This window comes from Salvelinus fontinalis, chromosome 20 (genome assembly GCF_029448725.1).
Source record: "Salvelinus fontinalis isolate EN_2023a chromosome 20, ASM2944872v1, whole genome shotgun sequence".
Lineage (NCBI taxonomy): Eukaryota > Metazoa > Chordata > Actinopteri > Salmoniformes > Salmonidae > Salvelinus > Salvelinus fontinalis.
In genome coordinates this window covers 3,523,850-3,543,289 of record NC_074684.1, presented here as the reverse complement: position 1 = coordinate 3,543,289, position 19,440 = coordinate 3,523,850, and the positions used below count along the sequence as shown (strand labels likewise).

The window sequence follows — 19,440 nt, the reverse complement described above, 5'->3', positions numbered from 1 at the left end:
CACACACACACACACACACACACACACACACACACACACACACACACACACACACACACACACACACACACACACACACACACACACACACACACACACACACACACACACACACTGCTGGGCTATTTTGTTGGCATTGTAGAAACAGACACAGTGGGTCAATTCCCCGGTCTGTCACTCTACAATTTTGTGGCTTGTGCGTGCATGTAATTGTAGGATTTACTGTATGTTATGGTTTTATGGTTGTCAAAGGTTGGGACATATAAATGTTTCATCTCATTCAGGAAATCTGGTTTCTCTCTGCTTGTGAATCTTTTATAACTCCCAGTGAAAGTTCAAAGGAGATAAAGCTCTGAAAACACTTTGACCATGTGTCTGTCGTAAAAGCATAGTCTAAATCTTGATTCTTCCGTATCCATTTTTGTTGGTGTGCTTTTTATAGAAATCACAGTGGAGCACAGTATGGAGCTCAGTCACAATTGTAGGACGGTTTGTAGTTTTTCAGTGTTAGATATTGAGTAAGGCCATACAGTAAACATTGATCAACTTTCAATTTGCGATTCATTACTGTCTACTGAACAGGTTGGGCACAGTGTCCCATGAGGTGCAATTAGACACACAAACATCTGTTTCAGTTCCAAAAAAATACCAGGACACCTGTACACACACACACACACACCCCGACAGACACACACACACACACACACACACACACACACACACACACACACACACACACACACACACACACACACACACACACACACACACACACACACACACACACACACACACACACACACACACACACACACCATAGAATGGAGTTCCCAGGGTTTCTCTGAAATCAACTTCTGTGTTTGCGTATTTCATAAACAATCAAGCATGAAATGACTTTTCCTCTGTAAGCCTGAGAAGCTACTGTCTGTCTCTGACTATCCCATCCAATTGCTGCTAGGTCAAATCTCCCTGCTGTGATACTGTGAATATCTGTGTGTGTTAGCCAGAACTATAGTTGTCAATTTAGCTCTGGTTTCCTAATGTGTGTTTTTGTACATTGTGGTGTAATGTGTGTGTGTGTACAGTATATGTGTGTTTGTGTTGCAGTGTGGTGTCAGCACAGAGGAAGGATCTGGGAGAGTTCACTGTCATCCAAGCTCTGACCGGATGGATCCCTGAACTCATCCCTCTACAGTAGGGCCATCATCCACTTATCTCTCCTCATCTATTCTTCCTGTTCTCTTTCTGTTCGTTGAAGTAGGGTTCTCCTCGTCTTGTAGCTTCAGTTTTTCACATCTACACTTTATTAGACCATTGTTTTATACAATAGAATATTCTCTGTTGATGTTGTTAAAAAACCAAGCAGTCCATTTGGACCTATAAGGCCTGGTGCCTGCAGCCTAAAGTGGATGCAGTGAGGGACTGCAGTGCAGGGGCTTGCCTCCTCTTGATTAAACTGTGTACGGGGAAGCAGGAGGGTGTTGTTCTCTCCACCTCAGCAGGTTAGCTGTTGTTAGTGGACCCCCTGGGAAACCTATCAGCCAACACAGTCAGGGTGCTGAGGCACATACAGACACCCACCAGGCTAGTGTTAGTGTGACTGTTCTACAGGGGTCGAGGGGCTGTGGGAGGTCCCATTGTAATTTTCTCCATATTAAACCTGGATGGGGGTGGGAACGCACGCACGCACGCACGCACGCACGCACGCACGCACGCACGCACGCACGCACGCACGCACGCACGCACGCACGCACACACACACACACACACACACACACACACACACACACACACACACACACACACACACACACACACACACACACACACACACACACACACACACACACACACACACACACACACCAGTGGAGGCCGGTGCCATTTAAGATTAAGGAGGACACATTTTGTTTTTTCTATTACAGCATATTGGATGACTGTCATTCCTATTCAATTCCGCCAGCTCAATGTAACATCGATAGGTTTAGGCTACTACATGATGCTCTAATTTTCCCTATACCCATAATGAGGTTGTTACAACCTAGCCTACAAATTAACGTTTATAATGTAGGTGCACAGGTCAAGAGACAAATTGGAGTAATCAAGGTGACAGACTGCGACACATTCAATACCGCCTTGCACACTCTTGCCTGCATCTAGCTGATCTCGGGTGTAGTCATTAGTCCAAAGAAGTTCCAAAACGTTGTGTTTTGCAACTTTAACGAGTTTCTCTTGGACAAATTCAGGTAGGTCCATCCCTATTTCATTCCGTTTTCTTCAGTTTAAAAAAAGTTCTGCAACAGAATCGGTGGAATGAATACACCCCTGATCACCTGCACACACAGTTCACTTACATAGCAGCCATGTACAGAATCATCACTTTGCTCGTTGTATAATTCCATTTTGCATCCAAGCGCTCTCCTCTCTCCTTTTTCCTTCGCTTGTGGACTTCAGTACACAACACAACAGCTGTCTGTGACCAGGTTTAAAAACCTCTCCAAGCTTAAGCTAAATACAATTAACACATTTTTGTCACCATATTAGCTTACATGTTAGTAAACCCTCAATCCAATCCATGTGTACAATCACGCATTATAGTGTACAGTCGTGGCCAAAAGTTTTGAGAATGACACAAGTCTGCTGCCTCAGTTTGTATGATGGCAATTTGCATATACTCCAGAATGTCATGAAAAGTGATCAGATGATTTGCAATTAATTGCAAAGTCCCTCTTTGCCATGCAAATGAACTGTATCCCCAAAAAACATTTCCACTGCATTTCAGCCCTGCCACAAAATGACCAGCTGACATCATGTCAGTTATTCTCTCGTTAACACAGGTGTGGGTGTTGACGAGGACAAGGCTGGAGATCACTCTGTCATGCTGATTGAGTTCGAATAACAGACTGGAAGCTTCAAAAGGAGGGTGGTGCTTGGAATCATTGTTCTTCCTCTGTCACCATGGTTACCTGGATGGAAACACGTGCCGTCATCATTGCTTTGCACAAAAAGGGCTTCACAGGCAAGGATATTGCTGCCAGTAATATTTCACCTAAATCAACCATTTGTCGGATGATCAAGAATTTCAAGAAGAGCGGTTCAATTGTTGTGAAGAAGGTCTTCAGGGCGCCCAAGAAAGTCCAGCAAGCGCCAGGACCGTCTCCTAAGTTGATTCAGATGCGAAATTGGGGCACCACCAGTACAGAGCTTGCTCAGGAATGGCAGCAGGCAGGTGTGAGTGCATCTGCACGCACAGTGAGGCGAAGACTTTTGGAAGATGGCCTGGTGTCAAGAAGGGCAGCAAAGAAGCCACTTCTCTCCAGGAAAAACATCAGGGACAGACTGATATTCTGCAAAAGGTACAGGGATTGGACTGCTGAGTATTGAGGTAAAGTCATTTTCTCTGATGAATCCCCTTTATGATTTTTTGGGGCATCCGGAAAAAAGCTTGTCCGTAGAAGACAAGGTGAGCGCTACCATCATGTCATGCCGACAGTAAAGCATCCTGAGACCATTCATGTGTGGGGTTGCTTTTCAGCCAAGGGAGTGGGCTCACTCACAATTTTGCCTAAGAACACAGCCATGAATAAAGAATGGTACCAACACATCCTCCGAGAGCAACTTCTCCCAACCATCCAGGAACAGTTTGGTGATGAACAATGCCTTTTCCAGCATGATGGAGCACCTTGCCATAAGGCAAAAGTGATAACTAAGTGGCTCGGGGAACAAAACATTGATATTTTGGGTCCATGGCCAGGAAACTCCCCAGACCGTAATCCCATTGAGAACTTGTGGTCAATCCTCAAGAGGCGGGTGGACAAACAAAAACCCACAAATTCTGACAAACTCCAAGCATTGATTATGCAAGAATGGGCTGCCATCAATCAGGATGTGGCCCAGAAGTTAATTGACAGCATGCCAGGGCGGATTGCAGAGGTCTTGAAAAAGAAGGGTCAACACTGCAAATATTGACTCATTGCATCAACTTCATGTAATTGTCAATAAAAGCCTTTGACACTTATGAAATGCTTGTAATTATACTTCAATATTCCATAGTAACATCTGACAAAAACATCTAAAGACACTGAAACAGCAAACTTTGTGAAAATTAATGTGTCATTCTCAAAACTTTTGGCCACGACTGAACAGCTAGCAGTTACACCGGCGGGTCCCGGTGGCAACATTTACATTTACATTTAAGTCATTTAGCAGACGCTCTTATCCAGAGCGACTTACAAATTGGAAAGTTCATAAATATTCATCCTGGTCCCCCCGTGGGAATTGAACCCTGGTCCCCCCGTGGGAATTGAACCCAAAACACTGGCGTTGCAAGCGCCGTTGCAAGCGCCATCTACCAACTGAGCCACACGGGACCAACTAAGCCACACGGCAACACATTAATGAACCCGAGAGCTTATCTTGACATGGAAGAGATGCAGTATTGGATAGCCTTAGCCTGCTAGCTATCATAAATAGCATTCGTCTCTGTTTGAGTCAGGTTGTTGAGTAGGCTAAATGACGTGCATTAGCTAAGTAATTGAAAGGTAAACTGAAAATATATATTTTTAATGAAATATAGCTAGCAGTCTCTCTTTCTCTCTGCGGCTTCTCCATAATTTTTTGAAGAAATGAATTTGTTCAAAACTGTTCAACTATTGTGTCTCTCTCGTTGAGTCAACTACTCAGCACACTTTATTCACTACAGTGGTAGCTAGTTATAGCTTATGTTTTCAGTGCTTGATTCATTCTCTGATACTTTGATTAGATGGACAAGATGTTAGTTCATACTGCAAGACCTCTGATAAGTTGGAGGATGTCCTCTGGAAGTTGTCATAATTATTGTTTAAGTCAGTGGAAGGAGGTGAGAACCATCAGCCTCCAAGGTTTTGTATTGAATTAAAACCATTTTTATTTATAAAGCCCTTGTTACATCAGCAGATGTCACAAAGTGCTATACAGAAACCCAGCCTAAAACCCCAAACAGCAAGCAATGCAGATGAAGAAGCACGGTAGCTAGGAAAAACTCCTTAGAAATGCAGGAACCTAGGAAGAATCCAGGCTTTGAGGGGTGGCCAGTCCTCTTCTGACTGTGCCGGGTGGAGATTATAAGAGTACATGGTCATTAAGGCCAGATTGTTCTTTAAGATGTTCAAACGTTCATAGATAACCAGCAGGGTTTAATAATAATCACAGTGGTTGTATGAGGTGCAACAGGTCAGTACCTCAGGAGTAAATGTCAGTTGGCTTTTCATAACCAAGCATTCAGAGGTCGAGACAACATGTGCGGTAGAAAGAGAGTCGAAAACAGCAGGTAACACGTCCGGTGAACAGGTCAGGGTTCCATAGCTATAGGCAGAACAGTTGAAACTGGAGCAACAAACGACCAGATGGACTGGGGAAAGCCAGGAATCATCAGGCCAGGTAGTCCTGAGGCATGGTCCAAGGGCTCAGGTCCTCCGGAAGATTACACCAGATATAACAGACAGACCCTAGGCCCCCCTGCACATAGACTATTGCATCATAGATACTGGAGGCTGAGACAGGGGGTGGGGGGGGGGGGGGTCGGGACACTGTGGCCTCGTCCGACAATACCCCGGGACAGTGCCAACCAGGCAGGATATAACCACACCCACTTTGCCAAAGAACAGCCCCCATACCACTAGAGGGATATCAACAACCAACCAACTTACTACCCTGAGACAAGGCTGAGTGTAGCCCACAAAGGTCTTCTCCACTGAACGAGGGGGCGCAAAACTGGACAGCAAGATCATGTCAGTGACTCAACCCACTCAAGTGACATTATGGAAGAGCAATAATAAGCCAGTGACAGCTGCCCGTAATAGGGTCAGAGGCAGATAATCTCAGTGGAGAGAGGGGAGCCCGTCAGGCAGAGACAGCATCGGCGGTTCATCCCTTCCAGTGCATTGCCGTTCACCTTCGCACCCCAGGTTCAGACTGCACTCAATCATATTACCTATTAATATTATCATATTAAGTCTTCAGTAAAGATTTAAAGGTCGAGACCGAGTCTGCGTCATTCACATGGATAGGAAGACCATTCCATAAAAATTTAGCTCTGTAGGAGAAACCACTGCCTCCAGCTGTTTGCTTAGAATTTCTAGCGACGACAAGAAGACCAGTGTCTTGTGACTGTAGCGTATGTGTAGGTATGTACTGCAGGACCACATTGGAGAGATAAGTAGGAGCAAGCCCATGTAATGCTTTGTAGGTTAGCAGTAAAACCTTGAAATCAGCTCTAGCCTTAACAGGAGGCTAGCACTTGAGTAATATGATCAGAAAATAAAATCGATGACCTACTATGAAGATTATCCTACCAACAGGAAATTAAAAACTGTAACATCTTATGTTTCACCGAGACGTTGCTGAACGAAGATCGGACAATATAGAGCTAGCGGGATTTTCCATGGACAGACAGAACAGAGACGCTACCTCTGGTAAGACGAGAGGTGGGGATGTGTGTCTTTTTCTCAATAACAGCTGGTGCGCAATGTCTAATATAAAAGTAGTCTCGAGGTATTGCTCGTCTGAGGTAGAGTAACTTATGATAAGCTGTAGACCACGCTATCTACAAAGAGAGTTCTCATTTGTATTATTCGTAGCCGTCTATTTACCACCACAAAGCGAAGCTGGCACTAAGCAAAGAAGAAAATGCTCACCCAGAAGCGATGCTCCTGGTACCCGGGGACTTTTATGCAGGCAAACTTGAATCAATTTTACCATATTTTTACCAGCATGTCACATGTGCAACCAGGGAGAAAAAAAAATCCTACACCACCTTTAATCCACACACAGAGATGCATACAAAGCTCTCCCCCGCCCTCCATTTGTCAAATCTGACTATAGTTCTATCCTCCTGATTCCTGCTTACAAGCAAAAACTAAAGCAGGAAGTACCAGTGACTCGCTCAATACGGAAGTGGTCAGATGACGCGGATGCGACACTACAGGACTGTTTTGCTAGCACAGACTGGAATATGTTCTGGGATTCATCCAATGACATTGAGGAATACACCACCTCAGTCATCGGCTTCATCAATAAGTGCATTGATGACGTCGTCCCCAGAGTGACTGTACGTACATATCCAAACCAGAAGCCATGGATTACAGGCAACATCGACATCGAGCTAAAGGCTAGAGCTGCCGCTTTCAAGGAGCGGGCGACTAATCCGGATGCTTTAAGAAATCCTGCTAGGCCCTCAGACGAACCATCAAACAAGCAAAGGGTCAATATAGGATTAAGATTGAATCCTACTAAACTGGCTCTGACACTCGGATGTGGCAGGGCTTGAAAACTATTTTGGACTACAAAGGGAAACCCAGACACAAGTTGCCCAGTGACGCAAGCCTACCAGACGAGCTAAATGCCTTTCATGTTCGCTTCGAGGCAAGCAACACTGAAGCATGCACGAGAGGACCAGCTGTTCTGGATGACTGTGTTATAACGCTCTCGGTAGCTGATGTGAACAAAACCTTTGAACAGGTCAACATTCACAAAGCTGCTGGGCCAGACAGATTACCAGGACATGTACTCAAAGCATGCGCGGACCAACTGTCAAGTGTCATCATTGGCATTTTCAACCTCTCCCTGACCGAGTCTGTAATACCTACATGTTTCAAGCAGACCACCATAGTCCCTGTGCCAAAGCGAAGGTAACCTGCCTAAATGCGAAGGTAGGGAAGGTAACCTGCCTAAATGATTACCACCCCATGGCACTCACGTCAGTAGCCATGAAGTGCTTTGACAGGCTGGTCATGGTTCACATCAACAGCATCCTCCCGGATACCCTAGACCCACTCCAATTCGCATACCGCACCAACAGATCCACAGATGACGCAATCTCAATCGCACTCCACGCTGCCCTTTCTCACCTGGACAAATGGAACACCTATGTGAGAATGCTGTTCATTGACTTTAGCTCAGTGTTCAACACCATAGTGCCCACAAAGCTCATCACTAAGCAAAGGACTCTGGGACTAAACACCTCCCTCCGCAACTGGATCCTGGACTTCCTGACGAGCCGCCCCCAGGTGGTAAGAGTAGGCAACAACATGTCTGATCTTTAACACTGGGGCCCCTCAGGGGTGTGTACTTAGTCCTCTCCTGTTTTCCCTGTTCACTCATGACTGCGTGGCCAAACACGACTCCAACACCATCATTAAGTTTGCTGACAACACAACAGTGGTAGGCCTGTTCATCGACAATGATGAGGTGGCCTATAGGGAGGAGGTCAGAGAACTGGCAGTGCCAGGACAACAACCTCTCCCTCAGTGTGAGCAAGAGAAAGGAGCTGATCGTGGACTACAGGAAAAGGAGAGCTGAACCAGCCCACTTTAACATTGACGTTGCTGTAGTGGAGCGGGTCGAGAGTTTCAAGTTCCTTGGTGTCCACATGACCAACGAACTATCATGGTCCAAACATACCAAGACAGTCGTGAAGAGGGCAGGACAAAGCCTTTTCCCTCTCAGGAGACTGAAATGATTCGGCATGGGTACCCAGATCCTCAAAAGGTTCTATAGCTGCACCATCGAGAGCATCCTGACTGGTTGCATCACCGCCTGGTATGGTAACTGCTCGACATCTGACCGTAAGGCGCTGCAGAGGGTAGTGCGAACGGCCCAGTACATCACTGGGGCCAAGCTTCCTGCCATCCAGGACCTATATAATTTTTGGTGTCAGAGGAAAGCCCAAAGAATTGTCAGAAACTCCAGTCATCCAAGTTATAGACTGTTTTCTCTGCTACCGCACGGCAAGCCTAGGACCAAAAGGCTTCTCAACAGCTTCTACCCCCAAGCCATAAGACTGCTGAAAAATTCATGAAATCGCCACTGGACAATTTACACTGCTGCTACTTGCTGTTTTGTTTGTTACCTGTGCATTGTCACTTCGCCCCTCACCTACATGTACAGATTACCTCAACTAGCCTTTACCCCCTCACACTGACTCGGTACCGGTGCCTCCTGTATATAGCCTCGTTATTGTAATTCTTATTGTGTTACTTTTTATTATAACTTTTTATTTTAGTCTACTTGGTAAATATGTTCTTCTTCTTTAACTGCACTGTTGGTTAAGGGCTTGTAAGTAAGTGTGTCATGGTAAAGTCTACATCTGTTGTATTCAGCGCATGTGACAATACATTTTTGATTTGATCACATTATGGGGTTCTAGTAAAGATTCTAGCAGCCGTGTTTAGCACTAACTGAAGTTTATTTAGTCCTTTATCCGGGTAGCCGGAGAGTAGAGCATTGGAGTAGTCTAATCTAGAAGTGACAAAATCATGGATTCGTTTTTCTGTATCATTTTTGGACAAAAGGTTTCTGATTTTTGCAATGTTACAAAGATGGAAAAATCTTGTCCTTGAAATATTCTTGATATGTTCGTCAAAGAGATCAAGGTCCAGAGTAACGCCGAGGTCCTTCAGTTTTATTTGAGACGACTGTTCAACCATCAAGATTACTTGTCAGATCTTTGTTTTTTGGGACCTAAAACTAGCATCTCTGTTTAGTCAGAGTTTAAAAGTATAACATTTGTTGCCATCCACTTCCTTATGTCTGAAACACAGGCTTCCAGGGTAGGCAATTTTGGGTCAGCATGTTTCATCGCAATATACAGCTGTGTCGTCCGCATAGCAGTGGAAGTTGACATTGTGTTTCTGAATGACATCGCCAAGCTGTAGAATAAATAGTGAAAACAATAGTGGTCCTAAAATTGAACCTTGAAGAACACCGAAACTTACACTTGATTTGTCAGAGGACAAACCATCCACAGAGATGATATCTTTCAGACAGATAAGATCTAAACCAGGCAAGAACTTGTCCTTGTAGACCAATTCGGGTTTTCAATCTCTCCAAAAGAATGTGGTGATTCGATGGTGTCAAAAACAGCAGTTAAGGTCTCAGAGCATGAGGACAAGATACAGAACCTTGGTCTGACGCCTTGAAAAGGTAATTTACCACCTTCACAAGTGCAGCCTCCGTGCTATGATGGGGTATAAAACCAGACTGGTTTCATATACATTATTTGTCTTCAGGAAGGCCGTGAGTTGCTGCGCAAAAACTTTTTCAATAATGTTTAGAAGAATGGGATATTCTATAAACAGTACCAGTTAAAAGTTTGGACACACCTACTCATTCGTGTTTTTCTTTTACTATTTTCTACATTGTAGAATAATAGTGAAGACATCAAAACTATGAAATATCAAATATTGAATCATGTAGTAACCAAATAAGTGTTAAACAAATCAAAATATATTTGAAATTCTTCAGAGTGTCACGTTCCTGACCTATTTCTGTTAGTTTGTTGTATGTGTTAGTTGGTCAGGACGTGAGTTTGGGTGGGCATTCTATGTTGTCTATTTCTATGTTGGTTTATGGGTTGCCTGGTATGGCTCTTAATTAGAGGAAGGTGTTTGGCGTTCCTCTAATTAAGAGTCATATTTAGGTAGGTTGTTTCACAGTGTTCGTTGTGGGTGGTTGTCTCCTGTGTCTGTTTTTCGCACCATACGGGACTGTTCGGTTTGTTTTGTTTATCGTCATTTTTATGTGTAGGCTATTTTCCCTGTTCGTGCGTTCTTCGTGTTTATGTGAGTTCGTCGTCCAGGTCTGTCTACACCGTTTGTTGTTTTGTTAGTTTAGTCAAGTTCGTGTTTTCGTGTTTTTCTTTAATAAATCATGTCTTCAAACTCCGCTGCATTTTGGTTCAATCCCTGTTCCTCCTCTTCGGATGAAGAGACTGTTGGAAAAGCATTCCAGGTTGAGAGAATGCCAAGAGTGTGCAAAGTTGTCATCAAGGCAAAGGGTGGCTACTTTGAAGAATCTAAAACACAACATATTTTGATTTGTTTTACACCTTTTTGGTTACTACATGATTCAATATTTGTTATTTCATAGTTTTGATGTCTTCACTATTATTCTGCATTGTAGAAAATAGTGCAATTAATGAAAAACCCTTGAATGAGTAGGTGTGTCCAAACTTTTGACTGGTACTGTAGGCCAATTTATTAAAAACATTTTCAAGGTCAAGGTTTGGCTTTTTCGATCAGCTTTATTACTGCCACTTTTAGTGAGTTTGGTACATATCCAGAGGAGAGAGAGATATTTATTATTCTCAACATTGGAGGGCCAAGTACAGGAAGTCGCTCTTTCAGTAGTTGGAATAGGGTCCAGTATGCAGCGTGAAGGTTTAGAGGCCATGATTATTTTCATGAATGTGTCAAAACTTTGAGTGTCTCCATTAATCCTCGAACTTTGGAGAAATACGCAGATTCAAAGAGGAGTCTGTATTTTGCTTTCTGGTGATCATGATCTTTTCGTCGAAGACGTTCTTCAATTCATCACTGCTGAAGTGAAAGCATTCCCCTCTCTTGGGGAATGCTGCTTTTTAGTTAGCTTTGCGGCAGTGACAAGAATACATTTAGGATTGTTCTTATTCCCCTCAATTAGGTTGGAAAAATAGGATGATCGAACAGCAGTTAGGGCTCTTCGATATTGCACAGTACTGTCTTTCCAAGCTAGTCAGAAGGGTACGTTTGAAGTGCCATTCCGTTCCAGTTTTCTGAAATCTTGCTGTATACCAGCGAGCTAATTTCTTGGGACAAATGTTTTTTTAGTTTTTTTTTTAGGGGTGAGACTGCATCTAGGGGATTACGCAAGGTTACATTTAGATCCTCAGTTAGATGGTTAACCGATTTTTGTACTCTGACTCTGACGTCCTTGGGTAGGTGGTGGGAGTCTGGAAGGGCATCTAGGAATCTTTGGGTTGTCCAAGAATTTATAGCACGGCTTTTGATGATCGTTGGTTGGGGTCTGAGCAGAATATTAGTTGGTGGTCCGATTGTCCAGGATTATGAGGAAAAACATTTAGATCCATAATATTTATTCCACTGGACCAAACTAGATCCAGGGTATGACTGTGGCAATGAGTAGGTCCGAAGAGGTGTTGGACAAAACCGACAGTCTGTGATGGCTCCGAAAGTGGGAGTGGGTCTATAAGACTTTTCCATGTGACTATTGTATGCCATGACTATAAGGTCCGATTGGAATTCAGGGAACTCAGTGCTGGAACACTGTGTATGGCCCAGGAGGCCTGTAAACAGTAGCTATAAAAAGTGATTCAGTAGGCTGCATAGATTTCATGACTAGAAGCTCAAAAGACAAAAATGCACTCATTTATTTTGAGGTAAATTGAAATTTGCTGTCGTAAATGTTAGCAACACCTCTGTCTTTTCCGGGATGCGGAGGAATATAATCTAGTGTAACCAGGAGGAGAAGCCTCATTTAACACAGTAAATTCATCAGGTTTGAGCCAGTCAGGCCAATCACATCACGTTTCTGATCATTGATTCGTTTCTTGACTATGACTGCCTTGGAAGTAAGGGATCTAACATTAAGTAGCCCTTTTTTGAGACGTGAGATATCACAATCTTTTTCAATAATGACAGGAATGGAGGATATTTTTTATTCCAGTGAGATCGCTGAAGCGAACACTGCCATGTTTAGTTTTGCCCAACCTAGATCAAGGCACAGACATGGTCTCAATGGGGATAACTGAGCTGACTACATTCTACTATGCTAGTGGCAGACTCTACTAAAGCTGGCAGGCTGGCTAACAGCCTGCTGCTTGGCCTGCACCCTATCTCATTGTGGAGTTAGAGGAGTTAGAGCCCTGTCTATGTTGATAGATAAGATGAGAGCACCCCTCCAGCTAGGATGGAGTCCGTCACTCCTCAACAGGCCAGGTTTGGTCCTGTGGGTGAGGGCCAATTATCTACAAAATATATCTTTTGGGAGGGGCAGAAAACTGTTTTCAACCAGCAATTGAGTTGAGACTCTACTGTAGAGCTCATCACTCCCCCTAACTGGGATGGGGCCAGAGACAATTACTCAATGCCGAAACATCATTGAAGTCAATGTACCCAGAGGAGGATGGAAAATAGCTGTCCTCCGGCTACACCATGGTGCTACCCTAGAGGGTGTTTTTGAGAAATTAATTGAAAAGTCTGTTTTAATCAAATCAAAGTTTATTTGTCACATGCACCGAATACAATAGGTGTAGACCTTACAGTGAAATGCTTAACTACAGGCTCTAACAAACAGTGCAAAAAAGGTATTTGGTGAACAATAGGTAAGTAAAAAATATTAAAACAACAGTGAAAAAAAAACAGTAGTATGGCTATATACAGTAATTAGGCTTTAACAGTAGCCAGGCTATATATAGGTACTGGTTAGTCGGGCGGATTGAGTTAGTATGTACATGTAGATATGGTTAAAGTGACTATGCATATGTGATGAACAGAGAGTAGCAGTAGTGTAAAAGAGGGGGTGGAGGGTGGCGGGACACAATGCAGATAGCCCGGTTAGCCAATGTGCAGGGGCACTGGTTGGTCGGGCCAATTGAGTTAGTATGTACATGAATGTATAGTTAAAGTGACTATGCATGTATGATAAACAAAGAGTAGCAGCAGTGTAAAAGAGGGGTTGAGGGGGGGGGGTCACACAATGCACATAGTCCGGTTAGCCATTTGATTACTTGTTCAGGAGTCTTAAGGCTTGGCTAGACTTGGCACTCCGGTATCGTTTGCCATGCGGTAGTAGAGAGAACAGTCTATGACTGGGGTGGCTGGGGTCCTCGACAATTTTTAGGGCCTTCCTCGGAAACTGCCTGGTGTAGAGGTCCTGGATGGCAGGCAACTTATCCCCAGTAATGTACTGGGCCGTACGCACTACCCTCTGTAGTGCATTGCTGTGGGAGGCCGAGTAATTGCCGTACCAGGCAGTGATGCAACCAGTCAGGATGCTCTCGATGTTGCAGCTGTAGAACCTTTTGAGGATCTCAAGACCCATGCCGAATCTTTTTAGTTTCCTGAGGGGGAATAGGCTTTGTCGTGCCCTCTTCACAACTGTCTTGGTGGGTTTGGACCATTCTAGTTTGTTGTTGATGTGCACACCAAGGAACTTGAAGCTCTCAACCTGCTCCACTATAGCCCCGTCAATGAGAATGGGGGCGTGCTCGGTCCTCCTTTTCCTGTAGTCCACAATCAACTCCTTAGTCTTGGTTACGTTGAGGGATAGGTTGTTATTCTGGCACCACCCGGCCAGGTCTCTGACCTCCTCCATATATGCTGTCTCATTGTTGTCGGTGATCAGGCCTACCATTGTTGTGTCGTCTGCAAACTTAATGATGGTGTTGGAGTCATGCCTGGCCATGCAGTCGTGGCTGAACAGGGAGTACAGGAGGGGACTGAGCATGCACCCCCAAGGGGCTCCAGTGTTGAGGATCAGCGTGGCAGATGTGTTGCTACCTACCCTCACCACCTGGGGGGCGGCACGTCAGGAAGTCCAGGATCCAGTTCCAGAGGGAGGTGTTTAGTCCCAGGATCCTTAGCTTTGTGATGAGCTTCGAGGGTACTATGGTATTGAACGCTGAGCTGTAGTCAATGAATAGCATTCTCACAGAGGTGTTCCTTTTTTCCAGGTGGGAAAGGGCAGTGTGGAGTGCAGTAGAGATTGTATCATCTGTGGACCTGTTTGGGCGGTATGCAAATTAGTGGGTCTAGGGTTTCTGGGATAATGGTGTTGATGTGAGCCATGACCAGCCTTTCAACACACTTCATGGCTACGGGTCTGTAGTCATTTAGGCAGGTTGCCTTTGTGTTCTTGGGCACTGGGACTATGGTGTCTGCTTGAAACGTGTTGGTATTACAGACTCAATCAGGGACATGTTGAAAATGTCAGTGAAGACACCTGCCAGTTGGTCAGCACATGCCCGGAGGACACATCCTGGTAATCCGTCTGGCCCCGCGCCTTGTGTATGTTGACCTGTTTAAAGGTCTTACTCACGTCGGCTGTGGAGAGCGTGATCACACAATCATCCGGAACAGCTGATGCTCTCATGCATGCCTCAGTGTTGCTTGCCTTGAAGCGAGCATGGAAGTGATTTAGCTCGTGTGGTAGGCTCTTGTCACTGGGCAGCTCACGGCTGTGCTTCCCTTTGTAGTCTGTAATAGTTAACAAGCCCTGCCACATAAGACGAGCGTCGGAGCTGGTGTAGTACGATTCAATCTTAGCCCTGTATTGATGCTTTGTCTGTTTGATGGTTCGTCGGAGGGCATAGCAGGATTTCTTATAATCTTCCGGGTTAGAGTCCCACACCTTGAAATCTGTAGCTCTACCCTTTAGCTCAGTGCGAATGTTGCCTGTAATCCATGGCTTCTGGTTGGGGTATGTACGTACAGTCACTGTGGGGACGACGTCCTCGGTGCACTTATTTATAAAGCCAGAGACTGATGTGGTGTACTCCTCAATGCCATCGGAAGAATCCCGTAACATGTTCCAGTCTGTGATAGCAAAACAGTCCTGTAGTTTAGCATCGGCTTCACCTGACCACTTTTTTATTGACCGAGTCACTGGTGCTTCCTGCTTTCATTTTGCTTGTAAGCAGGAATCAGGAGGATAGAATTGTAGTCAGATTTACCAAATGGAGGGTGAGGGAGAGCTTTGTACACGTCTCTGTGTGTGGAGTAAAGGTGATCCAGAATTTTTTTCCCTCTGGTTGCACATTTAACATGTTGATAGAAATTAGGTATAACTGATTTAAGTTTCCCTGCATTAAAGTCTCCGGCCACTAGGAGCGCTGCCTCTTGATGAGCGGTTTCCTGTTTGCTTATTTCCTTATACAGCTGACTGATTGTGGTCTTAGTGCCAGCATCCGTCTGTGGCGGTAAATAAACAGCCACGAAAATATTAGCTGTAGTTTAAAACTCTAGCCAAATAGTGTGGTCTGCATTTTATCACAAGATACTCGAGCGAGCAAAATCTAGAGACTTCCTTAGATTTCGTGCACCAGCTGTTGTTTACAAATATGCACAGACCGCCCCCCCCCCCCCCCCCCCCCCCGTCTTACTTACCCCCCTGTGCTGTTCTATCTTGCCGGTGCAGCGCATATCCCGCTAGCTGAATATCCATGTCATCATTCTGCCACGATTCGGTGGAACATAAGATATTACAGTTTTTGATGTCCCATTGGTAGGATATTCGTGATGGTACCTCGTCTAATTTATTGTCCAATGATTGCACGTTGGCAAGTAATATTGATGGTAACGGCAGCTTTCCCACTTGCACCCCGCTCTGTGTCCTCTGTACCTGAGTCTCTTCCTCTTGCAAATAACTGGGATGTTGGCCTTGTCGGTTGTTCGGAGTATGTCCTGTTGAAGAAAAAATCTTTGTCTAATCCGAGGTGAGTGATCGCTGTCCTGATATCCAGAAGGTCTTTTTTGCCGTAAGATAATCAGTTATTTGGTAAAAAAAAAAAAACACTATTTGTATTTTTCTGAAATTCACTGAGTCGGATGGTCCTCCCCCTCCTCCTCTAAGGAGCCTCCACTGACACACACACACACTGTCAGCAGCTAACATTACTATTTTAACTCCAGCCACAACTTCACAGGCACTCCAGAGCAGGCAGCTGTCAATGAGTCATCGTAAGAATAAGCCTAATGACAACCCTCTACAAGCATTTCGCTACACCCGCAATAACATCTGCTAAACACGTGTGTGTGTGACAAATAAAATTAGATGTGATTTGATCATTCAGTTATCCTAAATGGAAAGGCTTGTGTTGGAATCACTGGCAAGAAATCTTTCAACAAAGCCTGAAATGAATGAATATGGAACATGCCCGGAGCTAAATGAACACCACTCATAACAACACTCATCTGTTTTGACATATATTATGTGTCAGGGTGGCCAATCGACAGGACTGAAATTAGATACCAGACACAAATAACATTTTAAATAGTTAAGTGCTTTATTTATCCTGAAGTCATCAACCTTCTTTATTCTTTTGCCCAGCGCTAACCCATCTCATTCTATAAATCTAACACTTGGTTAGTTGTTAGTACGTTATGTGACCATTACATATCCAGTCATGTGGGATCATTGATAAACAACTGGGTAAATAGTTTTACAGTGTGATGTGTCCAATCTCTCAGGTCCCGGTACCTGGGCAAGGTTTGGGACTTCCTGAAGGACACCGTTCCCAAATTCCAGTATGTGGAGGAGAGCTCGGAGGAGAAGCCCCTGACCAGGGAAACCTCCGGAGTGAGGGAGTCCAGGCTCAACGAGTGCAAGGGCGAGTCTCCCACAGCAACCAGAACCCCGGAGAAAAGCAAAGGTGCTGCTCTGTCTGTCTCTCTCTCCTCCTGTCTGTCCGTCCCACTAAACCTGACACAGATAGCAATTTACACACGCACTGATTAAACGTCTTTAATTAAGAGAGTCTTTTAAATCATTGATTAGATTAGGATCACTTCTGTGTGTGTGGGCTGTTTTATCTAATCGAGTGTTTAAGTTAATCAACGGATGAACTTAACTGTCTGTGGGAGAAAGTATACCACTGCCTTTCCCGTCTTCTTACTCACTCCTGTATTTACGTTTCCCTAATGACTGTTATGTTGGTGTCAGATTCAGCCAAGAAGAAAGGGAAAGATGTGGATAAAGACAGAAAGGCATCTCAGCCCAATGCTGTCCAGCCCAACACTTCCAATCAGCCCACTACAGACAGTAAGTTACATACAGGTCCAATTTTTTGGGGTATGTTTTTTTTCTGCTTATCACATCCTTCTTTCGACGCCAAACCCACCACTGGTGTGCGTGGCCGAAGAGCTCTATTTTCATGTCATCCAACAAATGTAAACACATGGAGTCGGCTTAACGGCGTTTGCACTTGGATTGGAGCTGGTGCTGTGGTCAGATGACATGAGATTAGAAACAGTGGTGAGTTTGGCGTCGAAAGAAGGATATGAAGCAGTGAAGAACTCCACACCTACTTTAAAATACGGTGGTGAATATTTGATGCTGTGGGTCTATTTTGTTTCCACTGTTCCTGGGGCCCTTGGGGTCATCGCATTATGAACTTTACCCAGACATTTTAGCCAAAAACCCGGTTTGCCAACGTGGCCGCAACTGCATCTTCCAGCAAGACGATAGACAAGGACAGTAACACACATTTAAAATAAAATGATATACAAACAATTCAACAACAGACAATTATTCAAACAATACAACCACAAAACATGTTGTGTGCTTGTTTGTGTACCCTCACAGTTGTTGAGTTGTTGTTGAATCTGTTTTTTTAAAGGTCATCCTGTCGTTTGCTTGAGTAATCGGAGATGGGATTTCCATGCGATCATGGCTCTGTATAGAATTGTGCGTTGCTGTGAATTTTTTTGGGACTTGGGGACAGTAAAGAGACTCCTGGCATGTCTTGTGGGGTATGTATGGGTGTCTGAGCTGAATGTCTGCATAATCAAAAAACAATCTCAACAGCAATATTGTGTGTATTTAAAGTACTGCTGTGTACAGAGTGATTTTGTTTAAACTGTTCTGCCTGCACGGGTTCTCTTTAGCTCATGCCCCCTCCCTCGATCTCTGCCTGTCTTGGGGTGCGTTCGTAAATTGCCTCCAGTGTGTCAGAGTGCGCTCTGGGCCGTGCATAAATTCAGAGTGTTGTCCGTTCGTAAATTCTGATCGTTTCGCTCTCGTAGCGTTCAAAGCGCACACTGGACGCTCTGGCGGAGGAGTAGGGTAGATTCGTGCGTTCTGACATCACAACGGCAGTCAAGCACCCAAGCTAACTGGCTAACGTCGGCTAGCTTGCTAGCTCCTTCCAGACACAAATGAGAGAACGCTTCACTCTGACCATTTTACTCGCCCTAGCAGAGCTGGTTAGGCTGTTTTCATATTATCTAGTGTTAGTGACTAACTTTTTTTGCCAACCTTGACTGTCACCTGTCATTTTCAATGGGTGTTGGCGTTCGTAAATTCATCAGCTGTTCTGCGTTGTGGCACACTCAAACAAGTGCTCTGTAGAAAGCCAAAATTAATTTATGAAAGCACCCTTATTTTCTCATCCGTTCTCGCGCACGCATGCACACACACACTTTTTCAAACTCCCTCTTTAAAACATGTTCTTCTCTCCCATTCCCTCTCTCTCAATGATAATTAACACGTGGGAGATTAAACTGCAGTGATTTGGCACCAATCCTTAAATCTTTTGTGCCTGAGGTACACACACCACACACACTAAACATTGTATTTATATCATAGATACATTTGCCTTGCTTTTTCATTTAGATTCGGTTGTATTATTAACCTTGCATAGATTCAGCACGACTCATTCCTTCTCCGTTCAATTCTCTATGAATGCAGCTTCTATATCAGTCCCTCACAGATCCAGTGATTACTCAAATAGATTTTCCATGTCTCCTGGCCTATATGCTCATCATGTGATGCATAGTGAGATTGTCTGTGGAAGAGTCAAATGGTGCCTCAGATAGCAAGGCATCTCCTTTCTCTGCACCACACAATGGCTTCTGTCTCCAAGACCTCCGATGGGAGTTAACGCCGCCACAATCTCTGTGAAAGTCA

At 44.4% G+C, this 19,440-nt stretch overlaps 1 protein-coding gene across 4 annotated transcripts in view; it reads left to right on the top strand.

Annotated features, from left to right (window-relative positions):
* The window catches only part of adgb (androglobin), a 105,968-nt gene that overhangs the window by 24,529 nt on the left and 61,999 nt on the right, over window positions 1-19,440 (top strand). For 3 of the 4 annotated variants that reach the window (XM_055872124.1, XM_055872122.1, XM_055872120.1), the window contains 3 exons: window positions 1,108-1,194; window positions 17,004-17,185; window positions 17,476-17,574. In XM_055872124.1, the coding sequence (XP_055728099.1) occupies window positions 1,108-1,194; window positions 17,004-17,185; window positions 17,476-17,574 (368 nt within the window). The remainder of the gene's footprint in view (window positions 1-1,107; window positions 1,195-17,003; window positions 17,186-17,475; window positions 17,575-19,440) is intronic. The other variant, XM_055872123.1, reaches the window with a different exon arrangement.